The 25081-nt window shown below is 37.4% G+C and overlaps 1 protein-coding gene across 1 annotated transcript in view; it reads left to right on the top strand.

Moving 5' to 3' along the window:
• Positions 1–22294, top strand: part of LOC131038421 (metal tolerance protein C2) — a 92249-nt gene extending 69955 nt beyond the window's left edge. The window contains exons 5-10 of the mRNA XM_057970853.2: positions 17535–17623; positions 19064–19133; positions 19297–19335; positions 19464–19614; positions 21573–21662; positions 21782–22294. Of these exons, the coding sequence (XP_057826836.2) occupies positions 17535–17623; positions 19064–19133; positions 19297–19335; positions 19464–19614; positions 21573–21662; positions 21782–21883 (541 nt within the window). The 3' untranslated portion in view covers positions 21884–22294. The remainder of the gene's footprint in view (positions 1–17534; positions 17624–19063; positions 19134–19296; positions 19336–19463; positions 19615–21572; positions 21663–21781) is intronic.
• Positions 22295–25081: the final 2787 nt, after the last annotated feature.

Raw genomic sequence — 25081 nt, 5'->3', positions numbered from 1 at the left:
AATGTTCAATTATCTGCTTTGCTTCGTCTTTGCCAACACATCTCAGGTACACTCCTTCATAGTTTTTGCGGTATAAAACAGATCCTTGAAGCATGTAATGTTGACACTTTAATCTTAATGCTCTCTTTTGTGTAGGTGTCATATGAGCAGGACATCTGTGATTAAGCAAATATGTCACAATGTCTTTGTACCATTCATCAGGCGTGACATCCTCTAATTCATAAATTTGTTGGACTAATCCTGGCCCATCTATTGCCAATGTCTGCGCCAAAGCTTGTCCTCGGACAAGTTTCATGGGCTGTATCTCGATATCAAATTCTTGGATAATGGCGACCCACTTTCCTCTTCTTTCACCTAATTCATTTTGCATGAGAAGAGTCTTGACTGCTGCATCAGGCACTATTGCATAAATCTTGGCTCTCAGGAGGTAATGTCTGAACTTCTTTACTGCCTTTACTAATGCGTATGCTTGCTTTTCAATGTTTGGATATCTCAATTCTGCATCTTTCAATGGTGTGCTCATGAAAGCAATCGGGTTTTCATCCCTCTCTTCACTTCTTTGGGTGAGAATGGCGGCACAAGTGTATTCGGAAGCGAAGGAATATAAATAAAATGGTTTGAGATAATCAGGACTAATCAAAACTGGTGCCTCCATGATGGCGGTCTTTATTTCTTCAAATGCCCTTCTGGCTTGTGGAGTCCACTCAACCTTTGCATCTTTCTTTAACATTTCATTCAATGGTCTGACAATCTCGGCAAATCCGGTAATGAATTTTCGGACGAAGTTGATTTTGCCGAAAAATGATTTGAGCTCTTTCTTGCTTGCTGGCAAATTGATAGTAGATATGGCCCTCACCCTTTCAGGATCAATAGATATTCCTTTCTCTGAAATGATATGTCCTAAAAGCTTTCCTTCTGTGACTCCAAATATGCATTTCTTCGGATTAAGGGAGACACCGTACCTTCTACATCTTTGGAAGACTCTTCTCAAATCGTCCACATGATCTTCTCTCTGCCTAGAGAAAACTGTGATATCATCCATATATATAATAATGCTTTTGCCAATTAAATCTCTGAAAGCGATATCCATAGCTCTCTGGAAAGTGGCCCCGGCGTTTATGAGTCCAAAAGGCATTCTCTTATAGGCAAATGTTCCCCATTTGGTGGTGAAAGCAGTCTTTATTCGATCTTCAGGTTCGACTAGGACTTGATTGTATCCTGAATATCCGTCTAGGAAGGACATCATCTGCGATCCATTGACGATCTGCAGTACTTCATCCAATGATGGGAGCGGATAGTTATCTTTCTCTGACGCTCTATTAAGATTTCTGAAATCCACACACAATCTGATCTCTCCATTTTTCTTTCTAACAGGTACCAGGTTGGCGACCCACGTCGAGTGTCTTACTGGGAAGATGATTTTAGCTGTGAGTAACTTCTTCACTTCTTGGTATATCAGCGGTTCTAACAAAGGATTGACGGGTCTTTGTCTTTGCCTGAATGGCTTGCTTCCTGGTTTCAACGGGATTGTGTGAGTGATAATCGCAGTGTCGTAGGTCTTGAGATCTTCATAGCTCCATGCAATGACATCTGGGAAGTCCCTCATGTTCTTTAGGATTCCATCTTTTTCAGCCGCTGTGCAGGACTTTCCAATGAAAACATTCTTAACTTGTGTCTCGTCACCTAGATTGATCGCGTCACACATATTGCCTTCTACACTGTGATTCTTCTTTTCTTTCAACTTGTCAGGATCAAAAATCCTTTCTAATTCAACCATTCCTTTCGGAATAGTGTTTGTCTTTAAGTTCAGGACTCCTTCGGCATCGAACTCAGCTTCACCCACTTCATCTTCATCTATGATCTGTGTTAAGAAAACGTCCGTGCTGGTTAGGAAGTCTAGAATGTGCTTGTCGTCTTCGAAAACTTGGAAATTGGTAATGTTATCTGGGACTGAAGGAACTGATATTAACTCGATTGTAAACTTCTTTAATCCTTCCATTGCTAATGGAATCAATGAGCTCGCGGCCTGTGCAAGTGAATTGGCCACTTGATTCTGATGTCTATAAATTGAATTGATATTGAAAGCATCAAAACTTTCAATTAGATCCCAGACTCGATTCCTATACTTGGTTAGCCTTTTATCATGACAGACATATTGCTTCCTGATTTGCCTTATTGCGATTTCTGAGTCTCCGTATACTTGCAGTATCTTTGCCCCTTTTTGGATGGCTAACAGTAATCCATGAACCAAAGATTCATACTCTGCTACGTTGTTGGTGCAAGGGAACTGCAATCTGTGAGCGGCAAGGTATGTTTCTCCTTTTGGACTAATTAATTCATATCCAGCTCCGGATCCTTGTTTGGACTTAGAACCGTCGAACCTTAATGTCCATATCTGATTTTCTTGATTGTCTGTTTCTGGATTTTCATGACTTTCATTTGTTGTATCGGACGAAACTTCATCTTCTACAGAACTCTCGGTGTCTGTAGAGCTTTCATTCTCAGAATCTTGAGCTTCCTCTACAATTAGTGTCTGCGGGATTCTTTTGTATACTTGTTCCAATGCGGTCTGGCATAAAGCACAAGATAATTCTGAGTGGACGGCATTGTGAATTCTACACCAATTCGGAAGGAGCAACTCTTGAACAGATGCTATATTGCCAAGTTGTACACTTTGCTGGATGTTTCTTTGCACAAATCTTCTGAAGTTTTCAAACATCCCTTCGTCCTCTTGGTCGGATCCTTGATCGCTTTCAATGACGATCTCAGTTGACTCCATGACCTCTTGTTGGGTATCTTTATCTTGTATGTCTTGTATCATTAAGATCTCTTCTACTTTTGGTTTATATGTTCCTAGGTCGGATTCTAAAAATAGAACTTCGTTGTCCTCTCCATATTCAGTTATCATCAATCTCAACCTTGGGGTGCTATCAATTTTAATCTGGTTCGGGACTCCTCTCCATGGTAGCCACATGTGTGCGAAATCGGTCGATACATATCCATTCAATTTTCGGGACCAATCTCGACTCAGGAGCATTCCATATGAATCTGGAATATCCACTACTGATATATCTATAAAATTCTGGACTCTTGGATCTGCGGCCAATTGCATGTGAATGTTGTTCAATTCTCCCATGACTGGAACTTCTGTCTTGTCAAGCTGAGTGACTTTTCTCTTGGTAGGTGCAGGAGTTATTCCAAGTCTTTGACAAACGGCTAAAGGCATGACATTGCTTGAGGCTCCGGAATCATAAAGGCAATTGTGCAATAGCTTTCCAAATATTCTGACTGATAGCAGGAACGGGGCCGGTTCGTCCTTTCCTTGAGAAGGCACTGAATTTCCTTCACTTGATTCTTGATGTTTAACTTGATTAATCTTCGAGTGATCTTCCTTCGCTGGGCTCTCCTCTTTCAAGTGACTGGCTTTGCTTGTAGATTTATCTTTTTTAACCACATCTTTCTTGATTGCGACTTCCTTTTCGGGAAGAACCAAGTTAGTAGTGAGGTTCTCTTTGACTGTAGGCTGGGCTTTCTTTGCTTCGCCTCTTTTGAGTAATACTTTTCCTTCCAACATATCTTCCTTTTTAGCTGGGAAGGTTATAATTTGAACCATGCACTCATTTTGCTCGGGTTGTTCTTGAGAATCGGCTTCCTCTTGAGTCACATTGATAGTGGCTTGAACATTTGACCTTGTTGCACTAGGTTCACTCAAACTATTGATCACTGCCTCTTTAATTTCAGACACTTTGAGCAACTCGTAGAGTGGTAAACTTACCTTAACTTTCTTGAGTTCATCTAACACCAAGGCGGCCAATCTTTTCGTTTCATTTCCCGCAGGAGGTGAAATATTTCTTCTTTGTCTGTATTCTTGAGTGTTTTGTGGATATTCAGGGACGTTGCTGGCTTGGGGATCCGGCGGAGTTGAAAAATTGTTTGGAGGAATCGATGTTGTTAATGGTTCGGGATTTCTCTGATTCCTGTGATAAACTCTTTGGTTTGCACCTCCTGACGATTGGTGGAATACTTCCTTGATTCCTTCTACTAAAACACTGTCGTTCAATGGTGGGAAATAGTATTCTGAATCCTCTACAGGTCCATTTGCAGATGCTGGCGGAAACTGAGATCCTGGTGGTACCATCGGTCCATTGGCCGATTCTGGAAGAAATCTCCCATTTTGTTCTTGACTAATTTCTTCTTGTGAATATCTGCAGGTTTCAACGATCATGGCTTGACCATACTGCGTGGTTGGAACAATTTCGTACCCTGTGGTGGGAGGATTTTCAGGTGGATTGGTAGTACGCATCTCTTGTTGGAAAATGTCGGCCGCAATCTTGAACTCAGGACACTGCAACTCGGAATGTTGGTTCGTGTTGTGGAGTCTGCACCAACTAGACAAGGCTGCTTCGGCTAAAAACACTTTGCCCGAAGAGGGGTTCTCTTGACTTTGCGCATTTGGTGGATTGTCCAAGGGCGTCACGACATTTCCATTGTTGGGAGCTGTATTCCATGGTCTTCTTTGGAAACCTTGATTGTTATTTCCTTGATAATTGTTTCTGAATCCTTGATTATTATTCCCTTGGAAATTCTGGTTGTTCGCGTGTTGGCCATGGTTGGCCCTCTGCATGCTCTGGAGTTGATTATTCTGGTTCCTCAAATGGGTGACCTCAGTTGATAACTTCTTGACTTGCTCAATCAGCTCTTTCATTTCATCTTTCTCTTCTTGTGTCCTTGACGAATTTGTAGCATTTTGCAGGTACACAGGTTGAGCGGGTGGGGCTTGAGAAATTGGAGCTCCTGGGTGAAGGACCAACTGATTCGCCGGCTGTACGTTGGGATATGTCGCTTGCGGAATTGGATTCATGACTGGAGTTTGGTTGGCCAAAGCCGTGCCAACTGCCTGCATCTGGTTAGGTGCTGCGACGGATCCCATATGTAGTAGTGGTCCAGTGATGTTTTGTCCCATGTGCTTACTTACTTCAATGGCTCTTGTATAGGCCGCATTTAGATCATTCGGAGTTGGATGTGTCCTTACGAACATGGCTGTGAGATGATCTAAGGCTCCATAGTAAATTTCCCTTGGATCTGCAATAAGATAAGGAGGACATAGCATTGTGTAGGCTCGGTGAAATCTGTCATTGAAGGAGGTAATAGGTTCATGTTCTCTCCTTCGAACCTCAACAAACTGTCTGTATAACTCTGCTGGTGTAGTTGGGATGCCAAATTTGGCAATGAATGCGTCTTTCATCGCGTCCCAAGTCCTGATGGATCCTGTAGGCAAATGAATAAACCAAAAGTATGCCTCTTCTCCCAATGAGTAGGGAAAAAGCCTACATGCCACATCTCCATATTCAATTTGTCTGTTTCGAAGAAGGTCCTCGAACATCTTGATGTGATCTTCTGCTGTGCGATGGAAATCACTAACATTGAACTTGGAACAAAAGTGCTCTGGATTCTTCGGCATATCATGATAAACTGCAAATTCCAACGGTGATGGATTGTTGACTAGCCACGTCGCACCATTAAGTACATGAGGAGGAGGAGGTGGTGGTGGAGCACGATGAGCCATTGTATTCCTTGAAAGTGAACTTGATGAACTAGCTTGGCTCTTTGTTTGTGAAATTGCTTGGATACTAGATTGGATCGCTGCTTGGACTTGTTCTTGAAGAACTTGTGATGACTCAGGAGATTCTTCCAATCTTAGTTCGAACTCTTTGGGAGTGTCCTCTCTTTTAACTCGCTTTGCTTTGGAAGTAAACTGAAGTTCACTTAGATCCTTGATGCCTGGTGTGGACCTCAACAACCTTTGATGTTTCTCGGGCGAGAAAGAACCAATGCGATCCAGCGTGAAGTCTTGCAAGGATTATTGTGGGTTCCTTTGATTGCGAAGATTCCTAGCTATGACCCTTTGATGTTCTTCGGCTATATCTTCCTCTTGCTCTAGGATGATTCTGACTCTGTTATATTCGACTTGACTTCTCCTTGCGTTCCAAGCTACTTGATTCAATTGGGAAATGATGTCTTCTTGGGTATTGCCTATTTGCAAATTGGGTTGCACTACTTGATTCCGTCCTTCATCTGGCAACACCATCGTACTTCATGATCATGTTCGCAATGTTTTTCTCTTTTCAAAATCTTCGGACTTCGAACTTTGAAACTAAAGAAGCCCTCCTTCTAGCGCCAATTCTGTTGACGTGTATTTTGTACACAATCATACACAGAATAAAATACCATTAGGCATCTTATCCTCTCTTGAGAAAATAGTCTCTAACTGCTGAAGATCTGCAAAAAGGATCAGTTAGGTGGACTCCAAGGTTCTTTTAGTGGGGTCTCCACGTGTGGACAAGCTTTTTTAGTGGTATGATGTGATTTGCTGTTTCCTTCAAGGCTTCTTACGGATTCAATAGTTCGAAGGTTTCACTAATCTAAAAGGAACTTTCAAAAAATAGAAAAAGATAGGGTTTAAGAGGTCTAATCTAGCCTAACCCTATGAACGACTTAGCATGAATGAGATTTGGCAAGACTCAACCAATTTCAATTTCGCCATAAGACAACAACTCAACTGAAATTAGTGCGATCTTCTAAGGTAATAATGATGTTCAATGCATCAAAGACCAAGGACACTACTACGAAGGTACATATCCTAGATACGAAAATGCTTGAAGGTTAAGGACTCAAGGTGTTTTCCAGTCGACCACACAAGGCGTTCCTACAATCAGCAAGAAGCTAGTGGTTTGGATTGCGAATCCTACCAAATATCAAATCTCACACTTAGTCTTTCTAATTAACAAACTACTTTGATTGAGCGTGATTCAAGTACATCCAACAACCATGAAGATAACTCAAGAAACTTGCAACAAAACACCATAACTTCAATATTTTATTGATTTCCAAGTCATCATATACAACAATTGCTTGAACTTCTCTCTTCAAGACTCAATCTTGCTACAAAATAAAAATTGCTTACAATTCTAATCTCTCTATTTCACTCTTAACTCTATTCTCTATTAACTGACCATTCTGTTACAAATGAAATGAAAATGGGGGTATAAATAGCCTCCCCAATTACAATGAAAGGTCCAGATTGAAAGTAAATCAACGGACAAGATCATGACACCTAAACCCTAATTAGGGTTTGTTACAAATGACCTCCTTTTTACTGAACAATATTAAATACATAGCCAAATATTAAATTTGGCACAAAAATCTAGGAGGTATCAACCAATGAGAAATAAGATGTCATGTCATCTGCAACAACCTTTCATCTAGAATCTTATTCCCTTTCCAATTTTCTTTCTTAGCATATGCAATGAATTTTGTCACAATTCCTTCGATTTCTGTGATTGGAATCTCGGGAAGATTCTTGATACTCTCTTCTAAGTGGATAACCTGATCAAATGCATCTAGAAGAGCTGTGTCCCAAGTAGGTTCAAGTTCCTTTGTTCTATCAATCAGGAGCATGGTGGCATACATCTGATCATACTGCTCATGGCACTGAATAGCTGGAGGAAAACCGGCCGCCTTGATAATGCCACTCTCTATTATTCTCCGGGCGACAGGTGATGGCTTGCCGATGTAAGGGACTTCTCGGAACTTCTTCGTGCTAAAGTTTCCCAAGTTTGTATCTCCAACGTTGCTCCACTTGGACACGATCTTGGTCTCCACCTCTTCAGTCTTCTGATCTTCTTTCATGAGAGCCGAGCGACTGGTGGATGCTCCCGCCTTAGGGGTCGCCATACCTACACAACATTTCATTATAAGAAGTAGATTTTGCAATAAATAACGTAGATAAGAGAGATAGATTTTAGGAAACCTCATGATAAGTCCCTAGAGTTATCATTTCCTAAAAAAAACAACGATTGAGCTAAGAGATTCAAAATTTCAAAATTTGAAATATGACGATGAATGAATAAAGCAATAACAATTAAATCGCCATACCTTGATAGAGAGCTAACTCTAGAATGCAAAAACAAAATTTGCCTAGGCAAAATTTGAGGTATAAGATAATCTTCAATATGATTCCCTCAAAATATACTTCGCCACCTCTGGAGAGAACGTGATCTTCAAGTAATGCCTTAGACGTGGTCTTAAATGATCTCCAAATTCGCCTTTGGTGTGGTCTTAGATGGATCTCCAAGTTCGCCCTTGGTGTGGTCTTCAAATTCGCACCACCTTTTGATAACTACGCGCCACCCTTGGATGAATGAAATTCGCACCACCTTTGGCCTTCAACGCAATTCGCACTCCACACAAGATGATACTAGCGCCACCTTTGGTTTGAAATCGCACCACCTTTGAACACACTTCGCACTATATTCGCCTCTTCTTGATTCGCATGAAGAAAGGTAAAAATGATTATGTGAAAATGAACGCTTCACTCCCCTTATAAATAGCGCTCATACCCTTTCACCTCTTAGGCCGACTTGACAAATAAAACCATTTTTTAAATGATTTGCAATAAAATAACAAGGCCGACTTGCCTAATTGGGCGCTTCAAATCGATTTTTATATTAATTAAATAATTAATTATTAATGCCTTGCGTTTTTTTAAATGAGAATTTCGATTTTTAATAAAGGCAAAAAATAATTAATAAAAGATAACGCCATATTAAATGCTAAATAAAAATGGATTTTCAATTTTTTAATCGATTTAGCATTTAAGGAAATTTAAATTTGTTTGTTTGGCGCCAAAATTGGAAAACAAAGGGACGTACCTCATCGCTCTGGTCCCTTGGAGAGGGACAGGAGCGATTCACCATTTTGTCTTGACTTTTGCATTTCTTACGTCCAACTCCTTCATCTCCACGTTAAAAATCGATCACCTTGATGGTCCTTCGAATTTGATCGCCTTGTGTGCGCATATGGGTGTCCTTTAAGTGCACATCGCCCTGGTCCTTGTCCAAAGGACAGGAGCGATCTTCTTGTTTTCATGTCCATCTTGCATCTTTCAACTTCGATCTTTTATTGTGGGCGAATAACATCCTTTGTTCGTGTCTTTTGCGCTTATTCCATTTGCTCGCATGAAGTTTTGAGTGTATTAAAGGGATCATCGCCCTTGTCCCTTGGAGAGGGACAGGAGCGATCCATGTCCTTTCCTTGACCTTGTCAACTTTGCACTTCGATCTTCATTGTAATGCCCTTCAAACGTCGTCCTTCACCTTACCTAACCTTGCTTCGCTTTGATCTTTGAAGGAACGTGCGTGCTTTTGATGATATCGCCCTGGTCCTTGTCCAAAGGACAGGAGCGATGTGAGGCTTTTACATTATTTGGCAATGTTTGGACGTTCAACACTTTTGCGAATTATCTTCAAACGATGCCTTGGACCATATGCTATCTTAAGACGTCTTGACTTAGCTTGATCTTGAAGCAAAACAAGGAATCCAAAGCAAATCGCCCTGGTCCCTTGGAGAGGGACAGGAGCGATATAGTCTCCATGCTCAAAATAATGATCATTTCACGTTCAAAACTCTTGTTTATCATCCTTTTACCATACCATGGACCCTCTAAAACATTGCAATGTCTTGTCCTTACGTAAATTTTGCATGAAATGGCCAATGCATCTAACATCGCCTTGGTCCCTTCCTAAGGGACAGGAGCGATCTATGTTATAGGGTGTCAATTTCTTCATTTTAACGTCCTTTGAGTGTTTGCGCATGATGAAGACGCCTTGAAATGTCCCTCGCCACCTTGTCTTGACTTGTGTCGACCTTGAACTTCGGAGGAACGACCTTGAACTTGCGAGGGACGTATCTTCACCATTGTATCGCCCTGGTCCCTTGGAGAGGGACAGGAGCGATCCTTCCTTTGTGGCCTTCATCTTATTTTGCCAGGTTCCAAGTTTATATTCAACGGATTCGTCCCTCTTCACTCCATTCGTCCATGCCTTGACATTGTTTGTAATTTTCCAAAAAGAGGTAATTATATCAAAAATCGCTCTGGTCCCTTCCTGAGGGACAGGAGCGAACTAGTCATTTAGCATTGGTATGGACGTCCCAAAAATCTTCAATTTATATTCAATGCATTCATCTCATGTTCTCCTTCGTTTTTGAACGTAAACTTGCCTTGACCCTTGTCTGGATTTTGCAAAATGGAGGAAATCGCTCTGGTCCCTGGGAGAGGGACGAGAGCTACAAGGTACCTCGCCCTGGTCCCTTGGAGAGGGACAGGAGCGATTTAGTCAATATAGGTCATTTTCCTTCATTTTTTGCACCTCAAATTATATTCATTTGGCAAAGTATCTTCCTTCGGACGTCCTCCAATTGCTGAGTCATCAAAATCTTGCATGGACATGGCGAAATTTGAATTGTAGCTCCGGTCCTTCACTGAGGGACAGGAGCGATTTTCCTTCTGGAGGCCTTTCCGCGCTCATGAAAATCTTCAATTTATATTCAAATGGAAGATCTTGTCGTTCTTTATCATTTCAAACGTAAAATTTGTCTGGACTCTGTAGGGACGATGAGATATTTGAAATTGAGCTCCCGTCCTTCACTGAGGGACAGGAGCGATTTTGCTCCTACAGGCCAAAATAACAAGATTTTTCACATTTTAACACTTCACGAGGCAAAAACAAATCAATTCTGATGCCCAGGATCAAACTTCAAAAAAGTCAAAATTTGGTCAAAATATTCAATCAGACAAAAATTCACATTGACGGTCATCATTTAGACAAGTTTAAGCTCTGCATGAATATTCCAATTGAAAATTAGACCATTTTGGCGAATTTATTGCATTCAAAATTTGCATTCTAGAAAAGAAAGCTCAAAAGCTCTCAAAAATGACTGGATTTTGGCTTGAAAAGGCAAGATTTAAAACCCTAAGGCTTAGCCCTAAATCCAGACGACTAACGGACTAACAAAACCCTAAAAACGAAAGCGAAAACAAGCGAAAAACAAGCAAAAAGAGGGGGTCCCCATTTGCGATGGGGCGATGTGTGAAATGGTCACAACAGTACCCAAGAAAAAAATAAAATTGCTGAACCTGCGAATCCGTACCTGAATCCGAACCCGAACCGGTAACTTAGGTTTCATCCTCTAATTTTTTTGGCCTTGCATTGTTGTGCTCTCTTTCTTTTATTCACCTCCAGATATCATTAGCTTCAAATTTAAAAGATAAACGGTAATTAAAATAAAAGGCCAAACATGCCTTTGGGCACATATCTTCTCAAGGTGTACGATATGTGTGCTCTCAATTTCAACATAGTATTAGAGTGATAGACAGTTATGGGAAAAATGAAAGGAGGATGAAGTAGTTATACATCCAGCACACTTTTCAGCAACACTGGAGAGGTAAAGATGGAAGTGATTTGGTATGTTGTTCTCTAATCTGTGTATTGAAGCTTCATTGCAAAATACTTATGATGATAGTAATATTGGTGGGGAGCTTTGTGTAAAGAAGAGTGACCTTTCAGATTATTTTGATTAGTGAGAATATATTTTGCCTTACAAATGTTCCTTATAAATCTGTTTGCTTCAAATCTGTGGGGCTGCATTGTATATCACATGGGAGTTTATATGCATTGGGTAGAGTTTGTGTAGAAGTTTATTTGTCCATTATTGGGAGTTGAGAATATGCAACCAAAGAAGCTGTGGCAATAAGTAAGCTCCACCCAGCAAGTCCTTGGAAGATATATTCATGCTGTCAAATCCTGTGAATAACTTTATTGCAATTACATGGCCAACATGGGGCAAGTGGCAGTGTACAACATGGATGACATTGTTTTTTGTTTGCACTCAGTGCATGAAAAAGACGTCTGTGTTTTATGTCTTACTGGTTTTCAGAGATTTCTTTCACCAACAATATTGTATGACAGCATCTCATTATAAATTGCAGCATAAGGAAATAAAAAGTTTACATTTTTTTGTGTTTGGTGCCATCCCAGAAAAGAGTAAAGAAGAGTTACTAAATGAATTACTTCTCTCTGCAGAATTGAACATACATATCCCAACATTTCCCCCCACTTTTCATCACTCCGAACATAGGTAGGAAGAATGCCTTGGACTGAATATAGTAGCCCATATAGATGTCTGATGAACACAGCCAAGCAAATATCTCAAATCACCCAGGACACACCTAACTGATCACATCAGTGGATGTCCTGACTGTCCGACAATACCTGTGAGGTGAGATTGGTCTTATCCACAATGTAACATTCCATCTGCGAATCTCATGTACAACACAAATGAACAAATCCCTTCTCTGAGAGATCTAATGTATAGTTTAGTTTGATAAATAAACAAATAATCATGTTACTAGTATTTAATATTGTTAGTAGACATTGGGAGCTAATTTCCTATAGGCAGTTAGTAGATGACTAGGTAAGTTGTATTAGAAAACAAGGCTTTATAAGCCAATGTAATGAATGTAAATTAATCCTGTCGTCCTGAGAAAATAATATAATATTGATGTATATATTTCTGTGTGCAATCTTTGTGCTCTCAATTTCAACATGATGCCCACAGTGGGATTTAACTGGGCATTGCTAGGCTCAAAAGACTTCCATTGTTTGCCCCTTCTCTGATATGGTGGCCAGTGGTCAAAACATAAATTAACAATAGTCTTTTTATCTCTCCCAAAAGTTTCAGTCATTTACTAAATTCTTTCTTGTAGCTGTAGTAATAATGCCATTATTTTCAAAGTCAGGCTGATCATGTGCAGGTTTAATGAAATTTGCTTCCAAAAACCAGTAACTCGAGTTTATTTAATTTATATAATGCCCAATTTTGAAATTTTGTTGAATGTTGTCTGTTTTGAATTACTTGAAAATTTGAAATAGATAGAGGCAGATTCAATAATATTCATAATTATACTGATGAAATGGCTGCACCAGTGGACACTGCTATAGTATCTCATCTATGTCAATTTCCTTGTATCTGAGTAGGCATTTACTAAAGACGACAAAAAATTTACACTCATCACAACTGAATATATATAGTAGATCAGCAAATATTTCTGCAACTTTTTGGTGACACCCAAAACATTATGGATTTGCACGAGTCCAGTTAGCATTGCACAGGTTGGCTTAGTTTTTGACCAATCTCAAATGGTAATGTGCCATTTTTCACTATGTTTAGGCATAAAGAACCTTTTGCATACTTTGGCATTGAGGCATTGTGCCAAACAAATTGTTGGTAATATATTATCTGGCTTGGGAAACAGACTGCTAGTGCTGAATCATACAGATACTGCCACAGCCGTGGCATGCACCATGGCATTCTGCATTTGAGGGAAATATCTTTGTTGTATACACGTACTATCGTACTCCAAATGTATACAGACACTGCCTCTTTGCAGAAAGAAATAAATTATTCTCTAACTGCCTGAAAATTAATTAATAAGCCTTATTGTACATGTAAAGAGTCTTGCCATCATTGGAAATTTTTGAAATCTTTTGCTAGTATCTATGTCAAAATAAAACGTCCTCTCCTTTTATCAACCATTAACAAGCAGCTTATAGAAGGTGATATTTTCTCAAATTGACCATTTGACACACTTTTTAGTCTTAAGACATGAATCCACAATATGCAACTCTACTGCCATGAAATATCATCTCAAAAACTGTCTCCACAGCCTTGGTGAAAAGTCACACTTTTCTGGCCTACTGTCATTCCTCTGCATGTTAATTAATGATTCATTTAATGGAAAGTGCCTTATTGTAATTTTTAGCATTTTCTGAAGTTGATCAACAACATATAAAAATGTATCAGAGAATTTGAACTAAGACAAAACATAATGTAATTACATGGATGGATAATATAGCAAATCTGTTTGCGGATAAATGTAAAATTGTTTCCAAGTCTCAAGATAGTGTTGCTGGTTAGAATTCCATGTGGACTTTTTATTTATTGGATGAGCAGCTGCACGTTTACAACAATTGTTTGGATTGATTATCATTAAACAGATAAATTAAAAGTGTGTTACTCAATTTTACAAGTAAACCATGGTATAGGTGGATTGACAAGGCTTGGTTTTCTCATAAGTTTGAACCCTAGTGATCTTTACAAGTCTTTTTCCGATGCTGACTATTCCACAACAGTTCGGAGACCACTGCTTGTCAGTGTGTTCTATTAGCTCACCTCTGTATGATCCTGCTAATGCAGAATATTTTAGATTTCTAAAGTGTGCCACTTTTTTGGGGGATGTTTGAGTGAGAATGAATTGGGGTGGTAGATTTTCAGGTTGATTTTTGACAGAAGAAAATGCAGAATAAGTTTGCATCATTTGAGAAATGGTACAGGTTTGCTGTAATACTTCTGACAAATGTTTACTATTCAGTGATGTATATAAGAGCCAAAGGAAGATTTTTTAATATGAACATGTCATCATTTTTGTTTGGATTTGCAAGGATCAGAAAGAAATATCAACCATATTAAATGTTTTACATGTTGATGCAACATGAGGAAGAACACAAAAAGAAGTGGAAGAAATAATATAATAGTCTAATTCTACCTGTAAGGAGATCTTATTCTTAACCATTAATGTAATGTGAATCTCAATTAATGATATATAGCTGAACATGCAGTTTTGAATTTCTCCTTTCTATTTAAGATATATAAAGGCCCTTTAACTCTATAATTCGATCTTTATCTTGTTTGTCAGCGTGACAGCTTTGACTCTTTATTCATTTGAATTACATCAAATGATTTATCACTTCTTTGTATAGAGAAATGATCATGTATCTTTGCCTGATAACAAATTGGTCAAAGAATATGCTATGACTATGGCAGGTATAGGTTCTCAACCAAACACTCCAACCATCCAGTTTAATATCATAGATGTGCATCCCATCATTGTGAAGAAATGAACTTTCCATCAAGAAGTTATAATATAAATTTCACCATAGAATGAAATGCAACTACCTTCAAACAACTAGTTGTGGACTCTAATGTCTGAAAGCACGAACACATTCAGTTGAGGCTCCAAGGAAAGACACTTGGTTGCTACCCTTGCCTAATTATTTAATGACCATATCACAACCCTTAGTTATCTTCCCTTAAAGAAAGGTCTCTCTAGCATCCTCTTTAGAGGCAGAATTGCCACTTTCTACTCCCCCTTTAAAGCCGTCATCTATGTTTGAGATCATAATGATAACTATCCTCCAAACTGGCCTTCAACATGGAGTATGTGGACACTAATGCCATTAGCTTCAAATATTTCTTGAACATCCTTCAACACATGTCCTCGGCAGCTACAAACCTATATTGAACTAGGGATATCATCAGCTACTATTTGATTATATTTGGATTCGATCAAGTTGACTTATCCCTAAAAATGGCTTTAAAAAAGACCACTCAACTAAATGGAATTTGTTTTCCCCAACCCTGTTTCGTGTTTCCATCTTTGGGTTGCATCCTAGGAGTCAGGAGACACACGTTCCACCAAATCTGCAGACAAAAGTTGTCTGCAATTCACAAACATGGGCTTATGCCTTCTCAAATGGGCTTTTAACGCTTTAGGTTTCTACTCAGGTATTAGGACAACCAGTAGAAAGTTCAGAAATTAGAGGCAGTTTTGATAGATGATGCCTTGACATTGTTTTTCATAAGTTTAAGGGTTCAGGAATTACTGGTTTTGTTTGAAATTTTATGCAAGGAAAAGGGGATGGAGGCAACAACATCCTCCTTACCATTGCCCAGACAAAAGGGAAGTGCTGGGAGGCCACATGCCTTTTCCAATTGAACAGTATTTGATATGCATTGTTAATGCAATCAAGATATTTGCTCATTTTTTAATTCATTCTACAATCTGATAGCTAAATATTTTTGTTGTTGATTTCATTAATTACATAATGTCACTGTTCGGATGGCAGAGAAAAAGAACCTGAAAAGTTTTATGAAGAGGGGAATTTACTCATTGACATTAACCTTTCAATCGTGCTTTGATCTTATGTTAAAATGGGACACATAAAAAAAAAATTGCAGAAGGTTTGCAGAAAGACAAGTTCCCAGATTGGAAGTAGCCTGCAAACTTAACTGTTTTCCTGGAAGCATCGACTAAATCAACTAAATGGCTCTCTGAAATATAAATTTTTTTGCCATTCCTGAGATGTTTTCAAAATGTAAACTTTTAATGATAGAAAATGGCTGTGGGGGATGGCATTTATACCATTAATATCTCACATTAGAATCCTTATCATGGTTAGCACTCTATAGTACTATACAATGAGTGCATAATATAATTTTTTTATTCCAGTAATATTTTATGGAAGACAACAACCAGAAAAATAGGTGTGATTTTATCCATCAGCAAAATATACGAAAGCAAGTGGAAAAATAATAGCAGTTGCATACATTAATTTCACTTCTGACTCCATAGCTTTCCAAGGTTTGATGTGTAGAGCCAATTTCACATATTGATTTTTGAGAGTAAGGTTCAAACTTCAAACAGATTATTGTGGATATTTAGGCCATTTGATGATCAATTAAAAGATTAGTTACATTGCCATCTGGCAGTTGAGGGAATTTTAGGATGAACGTTGTGTGAAGCATCAATTAGTTGTATGTCTTGCACCTGAAGAGCTTAAAATTTTCTTACAGCTCTTAACATTTGTCTTAAGGAGCATATGCTTCTAGACAGGTCGGCCACATGGAATAGTACTGGAAGAAGCAGAAGCAAAGATCCATAGCTATAAGAAGTGCTTTATGGATGGATTGCTGGAGCACTTAATGACAGTGATAGTAGCACATTGGGAAAATCAGTTTGCCCATGTGCATTTGATGCTTAGCAGCCCTATGTATTTCAATGGATTCAATCTGATGTTATCAAATTTTATAAAAATAAAAAATATAAGCTAAAACTAAAACTAAAATTAGAAAGAAACAGCAGGTAAAGGCTAAACAAAGAAAAAAATGCCACTCCCTAACTCACTACCCTACCAATGTCCTAAACCCCTTTGGCGCTACTCAGGGCAATCCACCCTCAACTGGACGGGAAAACTCAACATAATGTTGGATGCCAGAGAGGAAAATGACCAATTGAGATGGATGCCTTTTCTGCTATGATGTGCATACTCTAGCATGCAGTGCTTGGGTTTCTGCAACACTTTTCAAAGTGGGAAAGTCGCAACTTAAGGCTTCTGCCTCTTAGCTAGGTAAGACTCACAGACCTGCAAAATAATAGTAAAAGAAATATGTTGTGTTGTTTTGATGGAAAAAATTCAAAAAAACTCAATAAAAAACTCTTGGCAATTTAAATGGATTAAATTTAGCAAACCTTGTGACATAGTTTGCATGTATGACGTATAGGTGAACGAATTAATGGGTTGCATTGCTTTTGATTGCCTGGTTAATATATATAAATGCCATCCATACTAATCTTTTCTTGTGCTTTTCTCTTGTGCCCGAGTTTGAATTAGGGTGGGCATAGTAATTCTACATGGTAGTATATTCACACGTGCAGAGAGCATAAATAACCTTCAATTTTCAAGTTGAGCAGATTGGGGTTTTAGATTTTTTCCTGCTAGTATCTTTAAAGTTCTTGATGAATGTACAGTTAAAAAGATGCTGTGAATGTCACCTAATTTATATCATGAATTTTCCAGGCATTATTTGATTATCTCTGCTGTTGCAAACCTTTTAGTGAACCTTCTGGGTGTCTGGTTCTTTCGAGGGTATGCACGCATTCAAATTGGTATGGCCATTTTGAAGTTATTCTGTCAATTTGGGAAATTGATGGTTCTTTCAGGTTTCAGCATATTGTTCATGGCATCAATTCCTTTCCCATCATCTTACATCTAAATGACAGATGCATTTTGTAAATTTTAAATTTTGTATGTGTTCTATTTATCACACATCTGATTCTGCATTATACAACAGAAAGAGTGGCTTTACAACTTATCTTTTTGCAAGCATTGCCTGGATTGAAGGAAAAATATGAAGTAATTGTCTGTTTCTTTGCTAATAGGCTTCTGAAAATCTTTTAGTAGTAGTATTAGCCAACTTTATAAATGTTGTATCTCACTTCATAATTTTGCATAGAAAAAGCTTCATATACAAATGTTAAACTAGCAGGAAATCCATGTTGGCAATGGTTGGTGATCACACCCATGTCTCCTGGATCATATATACATCCATATCTTTTCTTTAATATCATATCAAGAAAAAATAATATGAATCAGTTATTAGGCCACTAGCTACCCACGTGCACTTGCTTTCCTGTTATTCCAAATGTGCTTGCTTTTTTTGATTTTTTAATTGAGAGCGAACTGTAGATATGTAATGTTTTATTTAATACTTAAGCATCGAAAAAGTATCACCTACAAATGTTCAATTCGGTTCCTATAATACTTCACTCCATATCTTTGGTCCAATGAAAGGCTATACAATAAGCAGGGCTTTACATAAAAACTAAATAACCTGCAATTCCGATGAACTCCATAACATTGAAGCTTAGGTGCTTTAAGTTATTAACTAAATAATATGATTAGATGATAGATCATCATTGTAGGACCTTAAAGCACAGAAACTAAGAACCACAAGGAAACCCTTTTCAGGATATCACACCTGTCTGATGAAGATGATTGTTTTAGTTTTATCTTTTCAGCATAAACAAGTCATATGAGGATCATGATAATAAAATGAAAATTCAATGTTGAGATACTGGTCAAACAAAAACAGTTTTGATGGATTGACATGGGTTCAATTACAGGACTCTCTTATCATATAGCATTGTTGTTTGAAAAGCCAACTGGTAGATTAAAGTGACAAAAGTGTTGTGAAAGAGTAACCAACATGTCCAATGAGCTTACACATTCGAAGTATTATAAAATCAATATAGTGCAGAGGCCAATACAGCCAATTGAACCAAAAAATGTAGAAGTAGGGGCCTATTTCTCCTGCCAGCATATTAAGGAAATATAAATCAAAAGCTTCCCTAGTTAAAATATGAATAGAGAGAGAAAAACGTATAATAAGAAGCAGGATCAAATGGAAACATTTCTTGTTTTGAATGTGTAATGAATTAGCTGTCCACATCAGTAATATCTCATAAATTGTAATTTTTAATGTATTTATTTCTATTTGAATGGGGAAGTCTCATACGCATATAATATAACTCTTGGGGTGTATGCAGTCTATCGAAAAGCTGAAGACATGAATTATCATTCAGTTTGCCTGCATGTGCTCTCTGATTCCATCCGCAGGTAATGGTTCCAAATTGCATGTTGAGATACTAAATTTTTCCTTTGGCATGATAGCAATACAACATATTGGTCTTGCCCTCAAATGAACCTATGCTTATGAGCTATTTTACATGATATGAATCAAATTTTTCGATTGCTGAGTTAAGCTCTTCTTGGTACTCAGTGCAGGATTGATCCTAGCTTCATGGCTCTTAACTTTAGGGTAATGTCATTTTCTCCCAAATTGACTGTTGAATCTCAATATTGAACAGATAATTAAATGACAAGAACATATTCTCAGCTAAACATTTTTATTCATGATGAACTATTGAATGTTGAATTATTGTGCAGGATAAAGAATGCAGAAATGTTATGTTTGGGTCTGGTTTCCATTACCATTTTTGTTGTAGTAATGCCGCTGTTTAAAGCAACAGGGGGCATTTTACTGCAAATGGCTCCTTCTGGTATATCTTCATCAGCCTTTAACAAATGCCTCAGACAGGTTAGTTCTTCTCTTCTTTGGTGGTCACCATTTCTGTTTTGAATCTTTGTTTATAGTAACAAAAGTAAAAATGCTTTCTTGAATATGTCTAGTGCAAATTACCAGAATATAAATATAGGGAACAGATTTATGAAAAATGAGGAATAAACATCACCCTCAGCACTTGCGAATTCGTTGCTGGATTTTGAAGTGAAGCCCTGTAAATTTTTGCACTCTAGAGACCCCGCTAAACACCCACAATCATGCATTCCTTGTCATAAACATTTTGTCAAACACTTTAGATACTTCGTAAGGTCATGAGGTTTTCTTGCAAATTAGATATTTTCAGATTTGTGAATGGTTGATTGCATGATATTGATGCCAAATGAATAATAATTAAAACAAAAGATTAAATTCATTCATGTAAAGGAAAGACGATGTAAAATCTGAGAATAAAATCTGCCGTATAAATCTGAAAACAGAGTTAACAAGCAGTACAAATCTGACCTTATGTATCTATTACAATGTTGCCATAAATCTGGTACAAACTTGATGAAGGACAAGGCTGCAAATCTGGTACAAACTTCCGAAAATTCTGATCCAGCTCTTCAAAACACTCAAAAAGTCCTTGATATGCTGCTTTCAGACCTAGCACACAAGATCACCAAATAAAAAAATCAGAAATTTATTTTCCGACTTTCATAAATTCTATGCAGAATTTTCTGCATTTAAATCACCCCGATCTGAAGATTCCTCTTTCTCCCTGCTGCCTTAATTGGTAAAAAATGGTGATGAGGGTCTTGTGCTAAGGGACAGCCCTTCAATCCCAGGTTTGGTCACGTCAAAACACTATAAATGCCTACTAGAAATCACCTCCAAAATTCAGAAATATATCGTAATCATAATTAATAGAAATTGCCCAAATATATCCACCATTCGTCCAACTTCTCAAACCATAATTTTCAGAAATTTGTTTTCAAAGAAGACATCACTAATTTCTCCAAATCCCCAACCTGGAGAAATACTTTATTGAAGCTCTAAACTTATAACTTGATCAAATAAATCCAATGTGAATTCTGAAAATGAATTTACCCAATAGATTGAATGGGTTTTCATTTAAATAACTGTCCTACCCAAAGATTTTTGTCCGGGCTTGCTGAACCTGCAAACACAAGCTCTTCCAAACCAACCTGCAAAAATACTTTCTGAAGCTCCAAACCCATAACTTGATCAAATAAATCCAATGTGAATTCTGAAAATGAATCCACCCAATAGGTTGAATGGGTTTTCATCCAAACACACGTTCTACCCAAAGGTTTTCGTCCTATGACATGCTGACCCTGCAAACACAAGCTCTTCCAAAATATCTCAAACATAACAAGTCAATAATGGATGTCAAATGACTTAGGATTTGGTTTTATTGGATTTGGGACAATTTTAAAATAATTAACTTAATTGATTTATTCCTTTATAATTGTTCACCCTAGCCTATGGGAATAAAATAGGCTAGAAATCTCTGCTAGATGTTCACTTGGAAAAGGGGTACATACAGATTCGTCTGCCACCAGTCTTTCCAGGAAAGGTGACAATGGGGTCACATTTATTGGACTGAAAAAATTTCGGGGATGACAAAATATACATGTTTATTTCTGTTTTTTTACTTTTGTTTTACTAAAAATATATAGGTTTTTTTCCAAGATAAGAAGTGACATGGGGGATGATAGGACGTCCCCATTACATCCCCTACAGATGGGGGACATTCTTCGGTACTTCCCTAAAACAGGAAACATCCTGAGGATGCCAAGAAAATCCCAACACATCTCCAGGAGATGAAAACATTCAAGGGGACTTTGGGGGTCATTTTGCCCATGTCCATTGTTTAGAATGGCCCCAGAGGGCAGGGACTGCATCCCCATGCTGCACCATATTAAACCTCTAGTATGTTCTCACACCCACCTTTTTATTCCTTTTGCATGAAGGTCAACATGCTTGAGGATGTATCTGAAGTATCCCAGGTTCGATTTTGGGAAATGGTTCCAGGCTTTGTAGTTGGGGCACTGGCATTGCAGGTATGAATTTTTTAGTGAACCTTTGACCAGGTTGCAATATTGTTTACATAGAAATATGCATATTAAATACAATTAATTGATTTTCTAATATTTGTTCTTTTATTTGTGCTGAGCAACAGTTGAAGACTGGGTCTGATGAACAGAAAATATTACAGCATATTCATAGCTTGTACAATGATATTGGAGTAAAGGACTTGACTGTTCAGACCAGCTTTGTGTGAGTTGCATCTCATTCTGATTATGAAAAGGCCGAGTTGTGGGTGCATCTCCATCACCGTTTGGGGAGGGCAGGCTGCAGGCGTTGATGGATCTATCGCTTGTTGATAATTTGGCCCTTGGTTATGCTTATAAAGTGTTGCAATCAACCTCTGCATTCTTGTTTGTCAACCTTTTGTGACAATATCTTGATCAATCCTTCATTACAAGTTCTTATCAAGTAACATTGAAGGAATCTAGACTTGTAGTCCATGGCAAAATATTGTGTAAAGATATTCAATTATTCTTACTACATAGATCCAACTTTTGGTGATGAACTTTTTGTTTCTTCAATTACTGGAACTAATCATTGGTAAATTGTTAGATTAACATTACTGAATATTTTAATTGTCTACTATATTCCCCCGTTGGTGTTTGGCTCTGAGTGTTAGACTCTCTAGTAACAAAACAACTAAGATCTAAATCATGGACTTAGGACCGTATGATATGTGTTTGGTTTGCATTTATATGTTCGTTGCACCTAATGAAAGTTCAATATTCTTCTGGTTCTCTTTTCAGGTTTTTTATGGAATCTGCAGTGCGATTGGAAAAGGTTTTTAAGCACTTCTTTAGCTTGACCATGGATAGAAGGGTGGCAAGCCAGAAAGAAATAATAAAGTGCATATTTCTTCAAATTGGTTTTTGAAATTAGTCTCAGAAAATGGAATACCTTATATGGGAATAGCAAGGAAAAGTATTATGATGAGTATCAATTTAATGCAGTTGGTGGTATAATATGTTGTCAATTGAGGGATTCTTTCTTGTTTTATGTCCTCAAATTTATTGTAAAAATAACAACGGTCAAGTTAAAATGGGAAATGGCTATCCGGCCCGTAGAATGCACCAATACATAAGTTACCCTCATACATCATCACTCATGCAATGGTGCATCCTAGGGGCTAGATAGTTGCTTCTGAAAATGAGTAGTAGTCATAGTGAACTCATTTCCCAAAAATTTAGGAAGTAATTTGAAAACTAGAAGATCAAAGAGTGGTTGAAGTTGACTTTTCGACAAGTCAAATACATTGAGTTATTATATAATTTGATAATTTAGATTCAATGAAAATTAATATCTTTAGACTTTATTGATTTTTGTATTTTACAGGTCACTCTACTTTCCTGGTAGATTTCCTATAACACAACACTTCAATATATTACAAGCTTTGTGTTATATGAATTTTTGGGGAAGAACTGAATGCAAATACATCAAGCAAAAAATAGTACCTCTAATGTTCATTTTTATTTGAGCGTTTTTGTTCTGGCACTAAGATTGGGAAAGGGCTTATCATTCATATAGTACTTAGAAAAAGAAATTGGCTGGTTGACAATTTAAAAGACATATTAAGTATGATATTCAAACAATTAATGATTGAACATAAGTACCCTAGAGTATTGAATAAGATATTCATTCAATCAAAGAATATAGAAAACTTTTATTTATAGTTATGATCTAACAAATAGATTATCTATAACAGATGACATTAAGTTTTCATATTTCATGTGATGGTATTCAGTTGTTTCTGGATTAGATTGTGTAAATTTTCATTTCAATTTACACAATCTAATTCGGTAGCAATTGCCTACCAAATAGATAAATTCTTTATTTGTGAATTTTACATTATATTTGTGGATGATAATATTTGTATATTCAAATTGTTTCATAATGTATGTTATTATTAGTGCTTAGCTCATGCAGGTATGGTATAATAGTTGATTTGTACTAATTTTAAAATCATTTTAAAATTATATCATGATTATATTAAGAAATCAAAATTGTTTATTTTTATTTGATTTTAAAAATAAAATTATAATGATATGAAGCGACCCTTCAAAATGTTTGTATTAAATGCTTTCTAAAATCTTGAAAGGACCTAATTCTTTTTCAAAATAATTATTTTTATTTTTATTAATTGTTATATTAAAAATTATGTATGTTTTACGGTAAGAAAATCTTATTTAAATCTTATATATATACACTTAATAGTGAACGATTCCAATACATACATGTTAAAATTATAATTTTGATACATTTTTAGAACTTCCTATTCATTTTGCTTGTGATTAAAGAATTATAACAAAAAATCATAATATTAACCATTTTTATAGAATCGTTCAGAAAATTATCATATAATTTTAATTAAATTGTAAACGAGAAGACAAATTCTCTATCTATTTAACTGTCGGTTGTTTAAATATGTACATACAAATGTTTTTGATAATTGAAGCAACAAAACAAGGGTGTTGACTTTGTATACAAACAACCAATAGGCAGTTTTTAAAAAATAGTTCATTAACAATAGGTCCCAAGACCATTGTAAGCCAAACAAAGGCCAAACAAACCTTTAACAACACACTAACAAAACAACTAGGAACCCAACTCGAGTGGGAAGAAAATTCACCCACAACTATGGAAAGAGGTTGGAGGGGGGAAGAATTATCCTATCGCCTCCAACAAACAACTGTACATGCAATACTACTATTAAGAACATAATTAGAAATGGAACCATGGGGGAAAATCTCCTTAGATGGTCTGTCAACACCTGGAGCAAATTGTTGACCAACAAGAAGTTGCAAAACAGGAGCAACAAGAGTAAAAACCTCAAGGTCAGGGGAGGCAAAACCAATAGTAAGAGGGGGAGTAGGATTCATGGGGGTAGCAAAGGCCACAACAGCAGTAGGAGGCACAACCTCATCACGAGAGGAGTCATCATCAGTGTCTGAAGTGTCATCAAAATCGAAAGCCTTGATAGTCACGATAACCATTAGCATCCTTCCACCAAGTAGCAACACCTTTATGATGCGAGAGAACAGTCCGTAACTAAGTGACTAGTTGAGAAGCATTTACGACAACGAAAGGGGAGGCCCTCATAATCCAATGATTGAGTCCATAGCCTATCCCCAACCATAAGAACCACATCTCCAAGGAGATGCATTGAGATGTCAATGTCGATTAAAATCCGAGCAAAAGTAGAATGACCCATGAAGGAAATAGTATCATCAATCTTCAAGAAACAGCCAATAGAGTTGTCGATGGCCTCATAACAAGAAGAGGAAAAGGATAAGGACACTGATACTGAAATGGAGCAAAATAAGGATGAGAACTATGGTGAAGGGGAGGAAGGGGGTAATTCTGAAAACCCTCACTCTAACCCTAAGGGTTCAGA

The sequence above is a fragment of the Cryptomeria japonica genome, chromosome 8, assembly GCF_030272615.1.
Source record: "Cryptomeria japonica chromosome 8, Sugi_1.0, whole genome shotgun sequence".
Lineage (NCBI taxonomy): Eukaryota > Viridiplantae > Streptophyta > Pinopsida > Cupressales > Cupressaceae > Cryptomeria > Cryptomeria japonica.
Note: the sequence above shows the minus strand (reverse complement) of the source record. Positions and strands in the feature narration are given on the sequence as shown.